General features: G+C 41.0%; 2 protein-coding genes across 2 annotated transcripts; both read right to left on the bottom strand.

Moving 5' to 3' along the window:
• Window positions 1-574: 574 nt before the first annotated feature.
• Window positions 575-9,204, bottom strand: jpt1a (Jupiter microtubule associated homolog 1a). Its single transcript, XM_023792063.2, has 5 exons — window positions 8,994-9,204; window positions 6,887-7,029; window positions 5,211-5,317; window positions 3,435-3,462; window positions 575-1,004 (listed from the first exon to the last, which is right to left on the bottom strand). The coding sequence occupies exons 1-5, from the start codon at window positions 9,047-9,049 to the stop codon at window positions 865-867; spliced, it is 474 nt and encodes a 157-aa protein (XP_023647831.1). The 5' UTR covers window positions 9,050-9,204; the 3' UTR covers window positions 575-864.
• A 1,868-nt stretch (window positions 9,205-11,072) lies between these two features.
• On the bottom strand, window positions 11,073-15,782 carry sumo2a (small ubiquitin like modifier 2a). The gene is made up of 4 exons (XM_023792064.2): window positions 15,627-15,782; window positions 13,058-13,189; window positions 12,133-12,204; window positions 11,073-11,693 (listed from the first exon to the last, which is right to left on the bottom strand). The coding sequence occupies exons 1-4, from the start codon at window positions 15,645-15,647 to the stop codon at window positions 11,631-11,633; spliced, it is 288 nt and encodes a 95-aa protein (XP_023647832.1). The 5' UTR covers window positions 15,648-15,782; the 3' UTR covers window positions 11,073-11,630.
• Window positions 15,783-17,978: the final 2,196 nt, after the last annotated feature.

The following is a 17,978-nucleotide window of genomic DNA, read 5'->3' as shown; positions in this document are numbered from 1 at the left end:
ACATCTTCAAATCGTCAAAGCAATTAATGGACTCCACAGGATCCCATAACCCCCGTTTCCCACGGTTGTGTCCAGTTGACCAAAATTTAACGCCACAGATGATAAATTGCATTTAGATTTAATTGAATCGTAGCGCCAGTCTTAATCAGTGTGTAACCCACGTCAAGCTTCACCGTCGCCGCTCGGAGCACGTGAAGCGACGTGCACGGTCCGCACCGTTCGACTAAGTGGAATTGGACAATAAATTCGGCGCTCTAGGCGGCCGCCTATGTCGTTAAATGCCTTGTCTGGTACTGCAGGATCAGTCACTGCCAGAACTCTGCTTTGTATTTCAGCGACAAAGCATTCCCCGAACAATCCTTATTTACAATAAAGGCAAGAGTGTGGTTTAACAGCACCATCGTGTGGAACTAATATATAAAACACAGCAGCTACGAATCTTGTGGAGAAATTACATTCATACCATTTTAAAGACAAACTTAAATGCCTTAAAACGCAAAATATGAAAATGTGAGGCAAAGCCAGTTACCACGTTGTTCTAGGACAGAAACAAGCACATTTAGCAAATGAAAAGTTCAGTGCTTTATATCAATCTTTATTGTATTTAGAAATTCACGCATCAAACCATTTACATCAGGAAAGAATGGAGGGAAATGTTTGTCTATAATCACATCTTTTCCAGCAAGTCCAAAGTACTACAGTGGGCTGAAATGGAGGAGATACATAAAGTGCTTCTGTCAAGGTGTGGGGGGGGGGGGGGTAATTCAAAACAATGGACAAAATTCCATGGCTCACACAGACAAGCAAGGGGAGACGTCTTTAAAAAAGAAAATAAATCCAGATGAGTTCAAGGAAAGCAAGCTCTTAGCCCAGGATGAGACTGGACTTGCCGCCAGGGGGGTTTCTCCGGTTCGCAGGGCCCCCAGCAGAATCCACGTGTGCTGAGGGCAGTGGCACCTCATCCTTCAGTTCCTGGACAGGCTCCGGCTCCTCGCAGATCTCCACTGTCACAAAACAGTGTGAAGGTGAAGGGCCTTCCTGTCAGCTTCCTGTCGCTTACTCTGACAGCACTACAGCAATTTAGCACGTTACACTCATGACAACTGCTGTGCAGACAGGGCTCTTGTGTGGGAAATTTGTATGTTCCCACAGTCAAAAACCCAACTGATCACAGGGTTTGACCAAGTTTAAAAGCCATTTCCCCTTCTCAAGCCACATATAACTAACTAATCTAGATACAAGTCAACACTCACGTAAAATAATCTAAAGATGCCCTGGGGTTTCAAATTATTTGAGCCATTGTTAAATACTTCACTTACTACTTAAAAAGAACACAAACATGAAACCTGCCCACTGCCTTTTTGCTTTTAGTATTAGCAGCAGTTATAACATTAACCAAAACTCAGAATTCATAAAGAAACATCCTGAAACTTCCCATGAGGGACTTTGTGGTAGAGTTTATTTCTGATTTAAAATGAAAAACTTCCTTATACTACATTTTCCAAAATGTTCCAAGAGAAATGAAATTTACCTAGGAAAACCAATAAAATCTGTACAAAAAAAAAAAACTGATAACTCACAGTTTAACTGGAGTCAGAGGGAAAAGCATGCCGCGGTGTCAGATAGGTAAAGATTAAACAGTGCACTATTAGCATCTACACTTCCTGTAGTTCTTAAAACAAAGGGAAAAGAATCAAATCATGCCGATATACCATTTGACAATTTTAAGCACACTTCAGTTAATAGCTGATCTACAGTTAAGGAGTCTTCACTGAACCGACAGAGTTTCACATCATAAATGCTTCCACTGAATAAGAACTCATTTTAAAGGCTGTTTTTATGTAACATCAAATTTTACAAATTACAGGTATAGTCACAGCAGTGATTATCCTATGTCAGCTTCAAAACACCCCACTATTCCAGTGCTTTCCCTACTACAGAGAGGCTTAGGTGCTGCACCTAAGTAAATTTTGTGGAGCACCTAAAAGCTGAATGAATGCTGTACACATTGGAGTAACTAGGGATGTCACAAGAACCGATACTCAGGTACCAAGTTGAGGCCAAAATTCTGAAAACACGATGGTGCTCATTTTTCTACAGTACTGGGGATGCAATTCTTCCAGAGCGGACGGATACAGCATATACACTTACAAATGTTCTAGTCTGCCGTTAAATGGCAAAAGAAGAAAGCCTACCAGCATGGAAAAAACAACATGCAGCTGCGGTGCCAGCTCTGTCTCCACTCATCCAGGGAGGGAGGAAAAAAAATTGGTATGCAAGTACTTTGTGTATAGTGCCTTTGTGCTTTCGATCACGAAGGAGTAATGATACATTTGCAAGCCAATATGCAAAGGGTGCCACAGTACGTTTCAGACCAAAGGAGGAAACGCTTCATTTAGCAAGGCACCTCAAGACAGGCATCCAGACCAATTCAAAGAATTCAAGGTGAGAGAGTTTCAATTTATTCTGATGCTACATTAAAACATATCAAAGTGTTATTCCTTATCCTGAAAATACGTTACCAACTGTTTAACCAACTGTTCCATATGATGTTTGCTAATCACGAAGGCTACCGTGTTTAGGATAACCCAATGTAACCATAGCTTGTAGTAAGACTTCTGCCCTAACCATTCAGTCTGTGTCATTTGTCCTCAAAATATAACGTTAGCGTATTAGTCAGTCTGTCACCATGTCCATAAATGTAAACTACTGCTTGCACTCCGAGTTTATAGAGCTGTGCTTTACTACATGTGTGTGCACCCTCTGCTGTTTCTTACTGAAATATCATTATCTTTCTTTCAGAGTGTCAGCCAGAGGATGAGGTCAACCAAGAGAGGCAGGAGTGAAGCAAATACATGCACAACCAACCATATCAGAATCACAGAAAATATGGATTTTTGTAATTATTGCATGTTTTTAATGGAGTGTATGTTGAAGTATACAGAATGTTTTGTTTTTTTATGGTATCAAACTGGATATCAAGAATTGTAGAATTCACTGGTATTGGTACTGACTATGAAATTGTGACATCCCTACCAGTCAGTAACTACTAGGCAACATTTCAGGATGCATGTAAAATAAAAAGGTGAGAACAAATTATAAATTAAAAAAATAAAAATAAAACACAATTAAAAAAAAAACAAATTTTCTATCCTATATCCTTTGGTTGCATTTTCAGAAGTTGTCAACAAACCCATCCCAGATACCAGACAGCACCTAAGCTCTCTGAAGACCCAGGGAAAAACGTGCATTCATTTCAAGGGGTTCCAACTGCCCTCTATAGGACTATTTGTGCAAGACACTTACAGTGGTGCTAGTTAATCCTGCATAAAACCAAGGACACACCCTCTCACTCAATGTCAGCCATTATTTTCTTTACCCATGGCAAATGATGGTACAGTTGTGCAAAGTGCTATAAGAACACTGCCACTTACCTGCATTTGCCTTTTCACTGTTTCCATCCTACAAAAGAAAGTAATGACTATTTAATGCATGCATATAAAAAGATTTGCATGCAAACAAGGGCGATTCTAGGATTTGAACCTTAGGGTCAGTCAGCCCCCTGAAGAAATACAAGAAGCCAAACCAGGGTCTTCCATAATAAAGTCTGCTGAGCAGAAGGTACAAAATGTATATGAAAATATGCGACAAAATCAAAAAATGGTTTTAGAATAGCTATTTTTCAGGGGGGCTGAGACAAAAAAAATATATGGGGACTGAAGCCCTCCTAAACCGAGTCTAGAACCACCTATGCATGCAAATAAGCCAACAGTCAGGATTTTGCCCACCCTCCTTAGAAGGCAGCATCTTCACATGCAGTGCTGCATAGAACAAAAACAAAGGCACCTGTGAGTGAGCAATGAAATAAAAACAAAATAATTTGCATATCAGGGGCCAGTTGCACCTTAACACCTTAAGTTATCCCCTTAAGTATGACACTTAATATTCAATTTCTCCTTAGCTAAGGGATTTATTTAAGGGTGTTGCACAGAGTACTTTAAAATGTTTCCTTAGGAAAAACCTTAAGGGATTTACTGCATTGAAAGACAGTTTATGGCAGTAAAATTGTACAGTTCCCATGGTGACCGTTTGCTTGCACTCACGTCTGCTCATACCTGTTATCTCTTAACGAAATATATTTGGACAATATCTAAATGGACATCAAAAAAAAATTAAAAATCCAGGTTTTTGTCCCCATTGCATCATTATCTGATGAAAATGTGGATTGTGATTTCACTAGTTCACTATGAATAGGTACTTTTCGCTTGACTAAGTGAGAGGGGCATATGGCAAACTTTGCTAAGCACTGATGGTAACTTGGAAGATACACGGAAGTACTGGGAAAGGAGAAATTGCTAGTGATGGAAAAATTGAGCAGATGGAATTGTTGTTGTATCTCAGTTACATGAAATGCATTTTTGCATGTGCTTCCATATTTCTGCATCAGAAAATTTGTTCCATAACCGATGTACTTCTGTCTAATATTGCCTGTGCCCAGGGTGAAACTTGCCAACACTAATTAGCGGGATAATGTTACATTGTTGTTTAATTCTGTGAAACCACAAGATCTTTCTGCAAGCCAGATTTAATAATGAAATATAAACATGTCACATGTCGTATAAAGAAAACCATAAATTGACTGTTGGTCAAGTAAAATAAATTACTCATTAATCATATCCACTGGGTTCTCTCAGTTGCAGAACACTTTTCTCAGGATGTGTTCATTTTCTTCATTTACTGCAATAAACTCGGTCATGTTGCGGTTAAGGTACGGTCAGAGGTACCTTAACAACCAAACTAAGGAAAAAAAACTTAAGGGTTTTTTTGCAACCATTAAGGGAACTTTAAGGGATTCCTTAAGTATAAGAGCAAGATAAGGGGAAAAACTTAAATAGTTAAGGGAACATTTTAAGGAAACCTTAAGGAGAAGACTTTAGGGTGTTTTGTGCTAGCAATTTTATTTAAAGGGAACCTTAACTGAGACTTTGAGGAAAATCTTAACTCAAGGTTTTTTTTGTGCAACCTGCCCCAGATATTTACAAGATGCTGTTTAACTGTAATAATGTCACATAAGATTAAAACCTGTTGCCTATGACTGGAAACAGGTGAATTTTATTTAAGTGTAACAGGTGCACATAAATCTATATGATTCTTCCCCTCAGGGAGGAGGCTGTTTCACCAGACAAGAGAGTACCCTCTCCACACTGTACCTCAGTGAAGGCAGCCTCAGTCGCAGAGTTGTTTTGAACAGGCTGGGCGTGGCATCGTCTGAGTGGAGCTGATGGCTCTCCACACAAAACCCCGGTGGGCTTCCCTCCTGGAAAGATGGCACAAAGATTAAGGTCATGAGGATCTATGGGGAAAACACAAAACTAACCTCCCCCCCTCCAAAAAATGGGATTTGTCTGTTAGCATATTTGCCGGATTTTCCAAATGACAACCTAAAATGCTCCCAGAGTCGTCAAGAACCAGAGCAGCATCGTAGAACACTATCATTTACATTTATTCATCAGACCCATTTGTCCAAAATGACATACAAATGAAGTAGCAGGGTACCTGGAGCAAATCAGTTAAGGGCCTTGCTCGAGGGCCTAATGGTGAAATCACACCACCAACCGCTATCAAAGTGTACTGCTTGCAAGAGGGCCTAAATTTACCAGAATCATACTAAATTATACAAAGATGTTACACAGAATGTACAACCACACAAAACTGTAGAAGAAATTTGGTGAATTAGACCAGGCCAACATGGAGACACGGGGTACAATTTTACAGTGGTAGGATCAGAAAACTGAATTGGAATGCCAAGGGGCATCTAATCACTGTAGTAAATGCCAACATTAACAAGATATCAATAATATGGGCATTTTGGAGATAACATTGGATGAACTGACGTAGAGAATGTCTGCTGTGGCAGTAAACCAGATAAGATGCCTATTGATATAAAGGAAGTACTCAAGTGATATTAACTGGCATTTGTGAATATACAGTACCAAGCAGGCACCAACAAAGGCCTTTCTATCCTTGGACAAGCAATAAAACAGCTTTCATTCACTGCATAGCAACAGTTGTACTGAAGCAAATGCACGAACCATGAGGCTGAGACCATGCAGTTTCTCCAAAGACATGCAAAGTATAGGTCAGGTAAAGCCCACATGTACATATGCTCAAAAAAATGCACCACTTTACAGAATTTTCAAATAAAGTAACCTCAAGTGTCCCATTTCTTATAGTGCCAATGAAATCCTGGTTAGATACATAAGACGATCAAATGAACCAAAAGTTCTCAAAACTGGTTAGCCCACCTGGAAAACAAGGGCTCCACTCAGCCCTAAAGGACCCATCAAATCTTTCAATACTCGCAGTAAGATGCCAATGCGTAGTGTCTTTATTGAGCATGAACACAAGCCTTCTTAGTAAAGGTAGGAACTGGTATAGAAATTGAAGTCAAATTAAATCTGAACACTTTCGACCATTGTCATTCCTACCAAATAATGCCCAGACAGGAAAATGACAAATTAAAGCAAAGGTCTATATGACATATCAATGCTGCAAATTACCTAAATTACACTGGATGTTAAATTCAAAATTAGAACACATTACCCTGTGATTAAAAGGACTAACATTACCTTTTAAAACAATATTTACATCAAACAGGTTAATTGCCACGTTGAAAAACTTTGTGAAATAATGGTTTGCATTATATGAGCTATAGATCATTGTCATGAAGTGAAGAGGGCAATGATTGAAAGCAAAAAAATGTCTAATTTGGGACCAAGCAAAGTAGGGGTAAGTTATAGAGAAGGATCTCTGCAAAGACTTTACATGAGAAGCTGAATGAACTTTAGTGAAAGGTACAATGCTAGTAGTTATTCAGATTAGCTACCAGGTGGGTTGTTCCTGCGATGAGCATGGGGATCCTCCGGCTCTGCAAAGATGCTGGAGGCCATTTTGTTCTTGCGGGCGGGGGGGTTTTCCTCATCTGTACCGAAGGAGATGTTGGATCCTCCACCTGGAGGGCGTAGCACCCTGAAAGAAGGAGCTCAGCTAGTTCAATCAGGCCAAGATATTTGACACGACCACCCAACAAAGAAATGCAGACAGTCCGCAGCATGTCAAGCAGGCACTATCACACTATGCAGTCATCACAACGAGGGTTACGGGTCTGCAAGCAGTTTTAATATCCCGATTGAACATGCCAAATACCCATGACCTCCTGCCGAAGAGGAAGTTGCAAACATTGTCGGGGAAATTAAAAAAGGGCATCTGCAATACGTTATTAATCACATGTACGTGTGCTGCAGTGGCAGGATTCGCCACCAGCTAAACACTCGTTTCCATTCAGAAGGGCCTCCAACCATTTTCCCGCTGACAGATTGTGTGCTTTCCAATATCCTCATACATGTGAACAGCACGATGCTGGAAATTTGATCGCGTAATTGTACTATAAATCGCCACATAAAATGAAGACTAAATTAATACCAATGTAAAGACTGCATCCACACTTAAGCGGTAAAATAAAACGAGCATCTGTACATGCATATTATATATCAAATAATCCAGTCTAACGGTGTTTTTTTCCTCCACCAAAACGCAACAATTGCTTAAGCACAAGGCTTGAGGTGCACTACCACTGAGCTACGGCTGAATAGGATGAGACCCGATATCCTGCCACTGCGGACGGCCGTGGTTGAGGCTAGAAAATGGAGCCACTGCGCGACCCCTCCCGTACCACCCCACCAGATTTTTTTTTAGTACTTTATAGATAAGTATTTGTTTCCAGACGACTCCGTGCAGCTGTTGAAGTCAAACAAACGTAAATCAAGCCCTAGGTCGTAAATTAAGAAAAAAGATAGCGCGACGATTTGGTGAAAAAGCCGCGTTTATCGCGGTCGGTGGGTGCAGCTTGCGATGTTTAAAGGAGACGACTTAACCCATTGAGTAGATGATCTCATGCATTTACACGGCGCTGCAGAGGGATATACAAGAGACAAGTTGGGGAAGATGACCCCACCCAACAGGAAAACAATATAATTCAAACACGCGGAAAAACACAGACATAGGTTAATAGCGTAAACATCTGTGATAATTACGACGTTAAAAGGCGGATGAAACCGGTGAGCGGATGTCAGCTAACGTAGTTAAAGACCAGCTAGGTTTCCGGATGGGAGAGACTGGGTGTCTGTACACCGTCTTCTCCAGACACACACTACACACACAATGAAAAATGCTGGAGTACTGAATAGAAAAAAATCAGGTCCAGGGGAGGCTGGTTCGGCCAATCACACAGAACAATAAAGGGAGAAAAGGTGACAAAGCGGTCCACCTAATGTCAACTAGCGGCGTTTAACGAAATCTGTAAAACATGTGGACATAGCCAGCTAGGTAGCCAGTCAGCAATCATCCAGAGCCATAAATCCAGACAGCTGGACTTAATTACTCATATACGGCAGGCGAGAACTTGGCTGGGGGTGTTGCTACACCACTATATCATCAATGTAGTTTAACAGTTAAAACGACACGAATAACTTAAATTCTGCGTTTCTTGTGCAAGCTCCACGGGAATAAAGCCGCCCAGCTCCGCAATGTATCCTCGAAAACTGGTATACGCCGCTGAATGAAATCCAGAAAGTGACGGCCAGCTTCTGATAACAAAGACCATCGAGTTGAATACTCCAGCCACCTAGTCATCTCGAACAACAAAATGTACGGGCACCATCAAGATGCCAGCAAAAAATAATAATAATGATAATTTTTAAAATGCAGTCAAAAAGTGCCCGCCCAGTTGCAAACAATATAACGGGCATTCGGGGGTGATAAAAGAGAATCCAATACAAAAAGAAACCTCATCCACAAAATATAGAGATTTTCGTGCCAGCTGTCGAACGACAGCAGGATGGTGCTCCGCGCGACGCGCAGCGCTCGAGCACATAACGGTCTTCCACGGTCCTTTTGTTTAAACGGCACGAGATGCATAGCACCGCTTAGTTTACCTGGAGCTATTTTTAGAACCGGGGTCCATCCCTTGGAAAGTGGTGGTCGTCGTCATTTTCCGCTATGGTTGTTACAATGGAACTGGGCCGAAGCGACTAAAAGTGCCTTTTTGACAATCGCGAGTTATTTCCTCCCTCTGCTTCAGCGACTCATACTAGGCTCCACCCGGCTTTGACTAAATTGAACAATCTGCTGCGAGAGGCAGAGTAGCGGGCACGGTTTTGCACCCACCCATTGAGGGCGGCCTGAGGGAACCACGCGCATTCTGATTGGCCGGCAAGCCCACTAGCCATGCTGCTGATTCGACTTTGACATCGCGGCGTGATGCTCGTCGCCGTGGAGCTTTTTAATTGATCCCCATTTGAAGCGAGGCGATGGTCTCCGAATAGTGGGGTTACTAGTTTCCGATGTTACATTTTTAAATTTTATATTTTTTAACCCCAGCACACCATCCCTCGCCGTGGTCTATGTCATAAATTATATATTGAGCTATACATACCAGCGAAGGTTAAAGGATTTGTCCAGAATTTTATGCTATTAATAAATCAATTCTCATATTTGAGGGGTCTGTCCAAAATTGTGTTTCTACTAAGAAATAAATTACACGGCTTAATTGCACGGATTAATTTAAAAAGATCACTTCTAAGTGCTTACCCCTCATCACTACTCTTACCCTTGAAAGGGCATCTATTGTTTCCAAGAATGCTAGTAAAATAATGATCTCTGATAAGGACAGTGGGGCATGCTTAGGGATACAGACAATCTCTGATTTCTGTGATTTTTGCCTGCCCAACATAACCAGTTAACTTATCTAACGTTCAACAACTTGTATAAGGTTAAACCACTGTTTATCAGAATATTTTAACATACGTAATTATAATACCCAGCATTGCCTTGATCCATCAAGGTCAATAAGAAACGTCAGATTTTATTGATTCTTGGAAATACTCCAAGCACGATTTCAACCAACTCCCTTTGTTTGGGGGAGATAACTAGCACAAGAAATAATGATTGAGATCAGTTAAATACATATGCTGTATTGGACTTTGAGTGATCATAACTAAGTGCAGCATAAAACCAAATGTCAATATTATAAATAAATGACTACTCCCGGGGTTTGAGACTGACCTCAGAGAGCCCTTATAATAGGAAACACATAGAAGAGTATAGCCCAAAGTTATTCACTATAAGGTTGTCATTAGCATTACAGTATGAAAGCATCACACAGATGCCCACCTTCCTTTGTCAGGAAGAGAACAGGAAATCAAGAGTTCAAGTCTATCAGAGCACTGAGCTTCAGCAGCACAGGGACTAGTTATGGCCTTAACTAGGCAAAGCAGGGTGCAAAGAACCAATACCTAATACTATTAGGGCATCAAATACTAGCATACCCACTAAAGTACCTCAAAAGTCTTCCCAGCTGAGGCATTCTGAAAGTATTTCAGTACAATATGCCAGTGAGGTGGAATTTCAAATAGAGCACCATCCATCCATCCATCATCTTCCGCTTGTCCGGGGTTCGGGTCGCGGGGGTAGCAGCTTCAGTAGAGGCACCCAGGCCTCCCTCTCCCCAGCTAACCCCACCAGCTCCTCGGGGGGGACACCGAGGCGTTCCCAGGCCAGCCGAGAGATATAATCCCTCCAGCGAGTCCTGGGCCTGCCTCGGGGCCTCCTCCCTGTAGGACAGGCACGGAAAACCTCTCCGGGTAGCCGCCCAGGAGGCATCCGCACCGGATGTCCAAACCACCTCAACTGGCTCCTTTCGACGTGAAGAAGCAGCGGTTCTACTCCGAGGCCCTCCCGGATATCCGAACTTCTCACCCTATCCCTAAGGGAGAGCCCAGACACCCTGCGGAGAAACCTCATTTCGGCCGCTTGTATTCGCGCAAATAGAGCACATAATTGTTAATTGGTCATTATGTAAAAGGTTAAATGTGTTTAATGAGAACACCACTATTACTGTGTAACTGTCACTAAAATAACTCTGAACAGCAAATGTCTAAACTACATACCAAGTCACAGCTTTGTCTATTTTGTCTAAATTAAGGAAGAAACCACCATTTTGCTTGGATTCTACATAAGCTTCTTTTTAAAATGAAAATCATTTTATTTTTTTATTTAAACAATACAGATATTTCACTTGACTAAAAGGCATATTAGGGCCTTTTTTCCTTTTTTAATGATCAAATCAAACTATGTTTAAGACAAGTTTTATTTTAAACATAACCACTACAATATAAAAAAAAAAAGATATAAAATCCATCTTTCGCAACACTTCACAAAAAAAGTCTGCACCGCACTGTCACTGAGATCGAGATGTAATAATTTACTGTGACTTCCTCATCTTGCAAAAGACATTACACATCCACAACTCTGGGTCTTGAATGCTGCGTACTTCGAGTCTTCATGGACCACTTACACGTGCGTGTTTTGGTGATTTAAAAAATCACGTACAAAAAGGAGCTAAAAGCAAGAATGAGAACACTATACAACTGTTTGTATCACAAAGACCCCTCGGTTTGTATGGAAGTCATTCTGTGCTGACTGAGGGGTCTGTGTAGGGAAAAGTACTGGTGAAAGAGAGTGAGGGAGACAGGAAGGGATCCGGAGGAGCTGAAGCTTGGGGGACACTGGATCTAATATTGGCCTCCTGTTTGCTGCTGAAAAACATCAATGGTATCTTCATCCTCCATTTCCAACTGTGAAGAAGAATAAAATCACAACAGTCAGCCACAAACGAATAAAAATCACGACTCACAGGTAACACCACGACAAGGCCCAAGAAGCACTGGCTCATGCATTAAGAATGAATGCTGGCAGACCGATGATTATCACATGCCAAATTTCACCGTTGGAGTCTCCATTCTTAACAGCAAATTTATATAAGAAGTGAATAAAAACAACTGCCTAGGCCCCCAAATGAGAAATTACTGGAAATATAGATTCTACAATAGTTTGCTGTATTAAAGTAATGATCTTTGGGTGACTGTTTCGGTCCACTGAGGAAAAATTACAAATGAGAAAGATTCAGAAAAAGAAAAACCACGTTGCTTGCAAATAAGGAGCAAAACTGCAGAGTTTAAGATCCTGAGAAGAGTAAAGGTAGGAAGCACCAGGTTATCTTCAAGTTTACTGTACCTGTGCAGGCGTGTCTGTCTCATTGATTGGCTGTCCATCAAACCGGAACCGGATCTGTCTCATTGTTAATCCCTGAAGGGAAGGTAGGACATTGAACAGAATCACACACAAACCCAAACAAAGTGTTGTTAATCATAGATAGAGTTATCCCAGTGTACACTGGTCACAAACGATGAAGCATGGAGAGTAAAACGCAATCTTTTCAGTCCAACTCCAGCAAAGTATGAAAATATGCATTAAAAGGGAATCAGGAAAATGGGTAGCATGAGGAGTTTCATACTGGAACTAGATAAAATAATCAGCTCCCAGAATGGAAAGAGTGCTGGTAAATGAACATAAAGAACAGGTACCCTTCTTTTGGCAGGTGTAGTCAGAAAGGCAATGAGATCCTTTTTCAAAACATACAGCAGTCTTGTGTTTTACACTGGGCCGCAGAACAGCCAAACAACAGCCCCAACCACTGCCACAAAATATGTAGCTACACATCATGTGATTTGTTCTGCAGAAACTTAAAAACAAAAATACGGATCTGATTATAAAGGCCACTGCTATCACATATCCCCAAATAGCAGAGATAGATGTCTTCCAGCTCCAACTGCTCCGGGGCATTCTGGGATCGACATGCACCAAAAACCTGGTAGGTCAGTTTTTACGGAACACTAAACAAGATGGACCACAGCTACGCAAAAGTTGATGTAGGAAGTGAACAGAGCTTTAGTGAAATGGCGAAGGACACCATTGGAGAGTAAGAAATGCACACTGCTGCTAGCAAGGAACGGCCACACCTGCTGCATATTAACTCTTAATTTCTTTTATTCAATTCCTTCAGAATTGCCAGGCCTTGCGGCAGCAGAGGGTGAAGCGGAGGGGCCTCGGGGAGAGGGTCTGCTGGGGGCTCGATCAGCAGGAGGGGACTGAGCGTTACCTGTCTCTCGCAGTACGCCTTCATCAGCTTGCTGAGTGGCGTGTGCCTCTTGATCTTGAACTGCACCACGGAGCCGTCCTGTCCCGCCACCTTCAGGTTGATGTGGTCGTTGTTTTCTGTCTTCACTCCTTCCTGGGGAGGGGCAGACAGGAGAATGTGAATTCAAGCCCTCCAGATAAACACAGATTCACAGTGATGCATCAGCACTTGCAATAAGACACAAAACAGCCAGTATATCTGGGAGGAAGAGATGGGGGCCGATTTCCGGGTGGTCGTGTGCAAGTGGGCCCCCTCAGGGCCCAGACCGGCCACTGCAGCTCAAATCCAGCTCAGGCAATCGGAGGAGAACAAACAGATATTTCAACTAGCCCCTTTTCATCAAAATGTTTAGTTTACAAGTTCTGCTTAGTACAAACCTAGACAAAACAAAACAAAAAGGCCTAACTAAAAACCTGCAGTATGAGATTACATTTTCTTTTAAAAAGACTTTGCCCCCCCCCCTCTATAAACAGCCATTTAAAACATCTGCCCATTGATCCACCTTCCAAATCGTTTATCCTAAACAGGGTCAAAAAGCCATTTAGAAAAGAAAATGCAATTCTCACAAAATACTACAAATAGAAACTGAATTGAGGGAGAAGCTCAAACATATTTAATCTTTCTATGTACTATAATGATTTTTCCCCAAAAAATAGTGTATTAGTACAAGCAAGTTTCTCAGAGTGCTTTCTAGATATTTTGTAAGCAGACTTCTCAGGTATTATACTTTAAGCCAAAAACCATACTGCAGAGATCTGTACTACCTTTGAGGGTTCGAGTGGCTCATTTCAGAGGGAAATGGGATTTTTTTTCTTGACTGTCCAACATTACTACATCAGCTGCCTGCCAGTTGTTGGCTGCCCAATGCATAGCACCAGTGGACTGACAGCAAGGACAAAATATTCTTGAGATCTATCAATCAAAGCAAATATAAATAAGCATCTGTGGAACAACAGTCTGCTGAGACATATAATAAATATATGATATTTAAATAGAGGACTTGGGGCATGAATCAGAACTTTAAATCTGTTGATTTCCAGCATAAGAGTTAGTGGTGGCTCTGGAGAAAGTCCACCAGCAACGGCATAGTGTAATATGCAGATCGGGTTCTCTGCACCACAATCCTTACCTGAAAATGTTTATAAACAGCTGTATGCGTTAATAAGAGCAATTCAAATTAAGCACCTACTTTTCAGCAGAGCTTCCTCTCTGAACTTGGTATTTGTGTCCAGAACAGCGTCCCTACCTGCCTACGACCTACGGTAGAAAACAACTAAAAGGTATTTATATTATGCAGGCATCTCTCTGAATTGGAATGCCCACCACAGGCAAATACCTTATTTGGTACACATCCTCCACTGCTCTCCTTGATTAAAAGAATGGGGCCCAAATGCGAAATTATAATAAAGTTAAAGGCACGGACATGATCCACTGGTGCGCTCAGTTTGAACTGTGATCGGCATGACGGGTACAAACCGTAAGCTGCTTTCACTGTGCGAAAAAAAAATCTGCTTTCATAGGCTGTCACCAATGTTGACTTACTGCCGAGATGCAAAATCAGATCAGGCAGCCATGCATTTAACACTTGTACAAGACTAAAAACTAAACTTTCCGAAACGTTTACAAGCACTTTGAATTCAAAAGACATTATTAAAACGCACTAAGCCAAGCCGATATGCGTCGCTTTCGATTTTTTCCACACAAAAATCAACACCTTTCAAACGATGAATTCCCTTCCCAATGTTGCATAACGACCTGACATGTTATATCTAGCTAAGTCTAACCTCAGAAAAACAATTATCAGTGTGATATTGAAGTTGCAGCAAAAACTAGTAATCTAATCTTTACATATATTATAAATATAGAATTTAATAACCAGTGGCTGCACAAATATAAACTAGACGGTTCCCGAATTACCTAGTAATTAAAAGCATGCACGTGCAATGCGGTTTGTGATAGCGAGCACGCGCGAAAATCATTAGTGTTTTCAAAACGCTTTAATTCAGATATAACACATTACAAGCTAATAGCATATGAGCTGTTGAAAATAACCTTAAGCCGCTTTAAAACGCATGTATAATCTTTATAATTCAATAGGATTTCATCGGGTTAACTAGTACTTAGCCAGTTAACTAGGTGTACGTCACTCAAATGTTCACTAGGCCTACTAGTTAGGCAAGATAGGTAGTTCGCGCATCAAAAAGTACACTTGTGGTCATGTAAAAAAAATCAAAATGGATACTATGTTGAGACATTTTCTGTTAAGCATGCAAACCCTAAAATTCTTTTAGAAAAAAAGAACAGAATATTTTAGCAGACAAACTAGTAATCAGCTCGCTAGTTAACCGCCTGCCTCATTTACCATCAACTCCGGATTTTCGTCAGGCACACTAATTAGAAGAATAACAAAATACTAAAATCAACACTAAGGTAATTAATTTACAAGTCGTGATATTACTTTGATATATGTAGTCTCTAAAATAAGCCAATTCAAACGAGATCCAACTAGCTAACTGTTTATTTTACTCACCTTGGGTTTTTCGTCCGCCATGGCTTTTCCTCCGCGTTTCTCTACGCCACCACACAAAGAGTTCGCGGGTACGCGCACGCACAAATCTTATTGTATAGATTACTTTTGCGTGCGCGGTCATGATTGTTTGCGCATCTTTGTGGTTAAAAGAACACTGGGCCGGAACCTAGGTTATCGGGACGCAACGTACTGAATGCTCGTACACGTATTTCTGAGACATTCTCGGTATGCGCACATTACGAGTGCGCGCATTGCCACAACATTTTCGTTTTTTAAACCTATTCCGTTAACAGTTTGCACGTAGCTGTTATTGTCATAGAACCAATACGTTTTCCACTTATATGCAATATAATAATAATATATGCACTTATGTGAAATTAATAATAATAAAGGGGTATGAGCTTTTTTTTTCTCTAAGGGATATTATTTGTGTACATCTAACAGCAAAGGGATATGACCGTATAACAGACAACTACCCCCACAAATGTATGATTGTCACTGAAATAATCTTTTAAAAATTAACCATAGGTATTAACAAATTATTTTATCATAAAAGCATCAGCTAAATGAGTGTTTTTCTCAGAAATTGTATTAATTTGGTATTGGTTTCCAAATGGCGTGGCACTCAAGCAGTCTGGTCTCTTACTTCCAGTGTTTGTTGCGCTGTTCCCTCCCCTGTGTGTGTGCATAGAGTTTGTATATTCTAAGTGTGTTCAACTGGGTTTCCTTCCAAAACCAAAATATGCAGTTGGGTGAAATGGGGTCTCTACATTCCCTTTAAAGTGTGAGTGGGTGGTCTGTACTTCTGGGCATACTCTCATGGCTGACTACAACCCCATACTTGATAAGTCGTTATGTAAAATGGATATATCTGTATAAAGTCTTTCACATTTCACATTGACTTTGGCAGAAAGTAGGTGTCAAAAATAAGATGACTCTGAAAGTTCTATTTAGGTTAGATTTCCGAAACGATTCTGATTTTGATTCTAAAGAAATATGATTAAGATCACATTTGCAACAGCAGGCTTCAAGTTCAAATTTTGTGGCAACAAATAATCAAGGGAATTTAAACAAGTTAATGCGGAATGCAAATATACAACAGCAGGAAAAAGTCAAGACAATGTAACTGTTTTGGAGGAAAAACACGATCTGCTCTTTTTCTGTAGGGGAATTGCAGCTTTTTATTCGGCCACAGAATAAATAAATTTGTATCAGATCATTAAGGCCTCATCTGATAGCCAGCTCCCCCATCTTCCTGTACATGCAGTGGACTAATCTTACCGATACCTGCCTTGCTGATGTGATCTGGTGAAGCAGCTGCTGAAAATGCTGAGGTGGGCGGGTGATAAGAGGTCCATGCTGGTTATCTTCTTTCAGGATTACTTTGCCAACTGGTCTGTCTTAATATGACCTGATAAGCAAGCCTGGGTCAACAGTCATGACTGGTCATGGTTTGGGTAGGGCGACCCTTATTGGTGTCCTGGTTCATCATTACACAGATACTTACAATAGGCTTCCAGCACTTTGCCAATTGCCTTTTGCTGAAAGCACAGAGAACAGTAAAAAAAAAATTAAAAATCAGTAGGAAAAATATACCCCTGTTGTGTTGGTCATTGCTCCTTTATAACAAATGCAATACAATTACAATAGGATCTTGCATTTCATTTCACTGTCTGTGAAGATGTTCTTCACGTTTTAAGAAACTGCAAACAAGGGAAAATGACAGAACGCATTGTGTTCAGAAAGCATTTCAGTGCATCTGCCAACAATAGGCCATAATCCAAACTCCAGGGAGAATAGTGAATATGTGGTGGGATGCCAGCACTGCCTCTTCCTCCCGGCAGTCCCATCCCAAGAGAAGCTGGTCAGCGGGTCGCAACACAGGACACACTTCATACGTTGCAGGTTACCTAGGTTACCTTTTAAGTGTCATTTTCATTAAGATTGTCAACCTGCTCATTCAATTAGTGTGACAGAAAGCTGAACCTCACAGGGAACCGTCTCTGAAAAGATCAAGAGCAGGGAGTCACACTGCGTTTTGCAGCACTAAACCCTAACCCTCCAAAATATGCCGGAGTTTAATGAAATTAAATTCAAACACACAAAGCTGTGTGCCAATTTATGAAGTTATATGCAAGTTGCCTTTGATGAAACATCTGCTAACTAAACAATGTTTAAGAATCCCCCCCCCCCCCCCATCACCGGCAAAAATGAATTAACAAAGATGGATTTCTGTGTAGGGACACATTGCAAATTGCTGACGTGATCTGCTTTTTATGTGACATATTTATCTTATCTCTGACTTAGCTGCATGGGAGATCCTCAAAGCAAATAAAACAGATTTGATTCCAA

The sequence above is a fragment of the Paramormyrops kingsleyae genome, chromosome 5, assembly GCF_048594095.1.
Source record: "Paramormyrops kingsleyae isolate MSU_618 chromosome 5, PKINGS_0.4, whole genome shotgun sequence".
NCBI lineage: Eukaryota > Metazoa > Chordata > Actinopteri > Osteoglossiformes > Mormyridae > Paramormyrops > Paramormyrops kingsleyae.
This window is presented reverse-complemented; position numbering and strand designations above follow the sequence as displayed.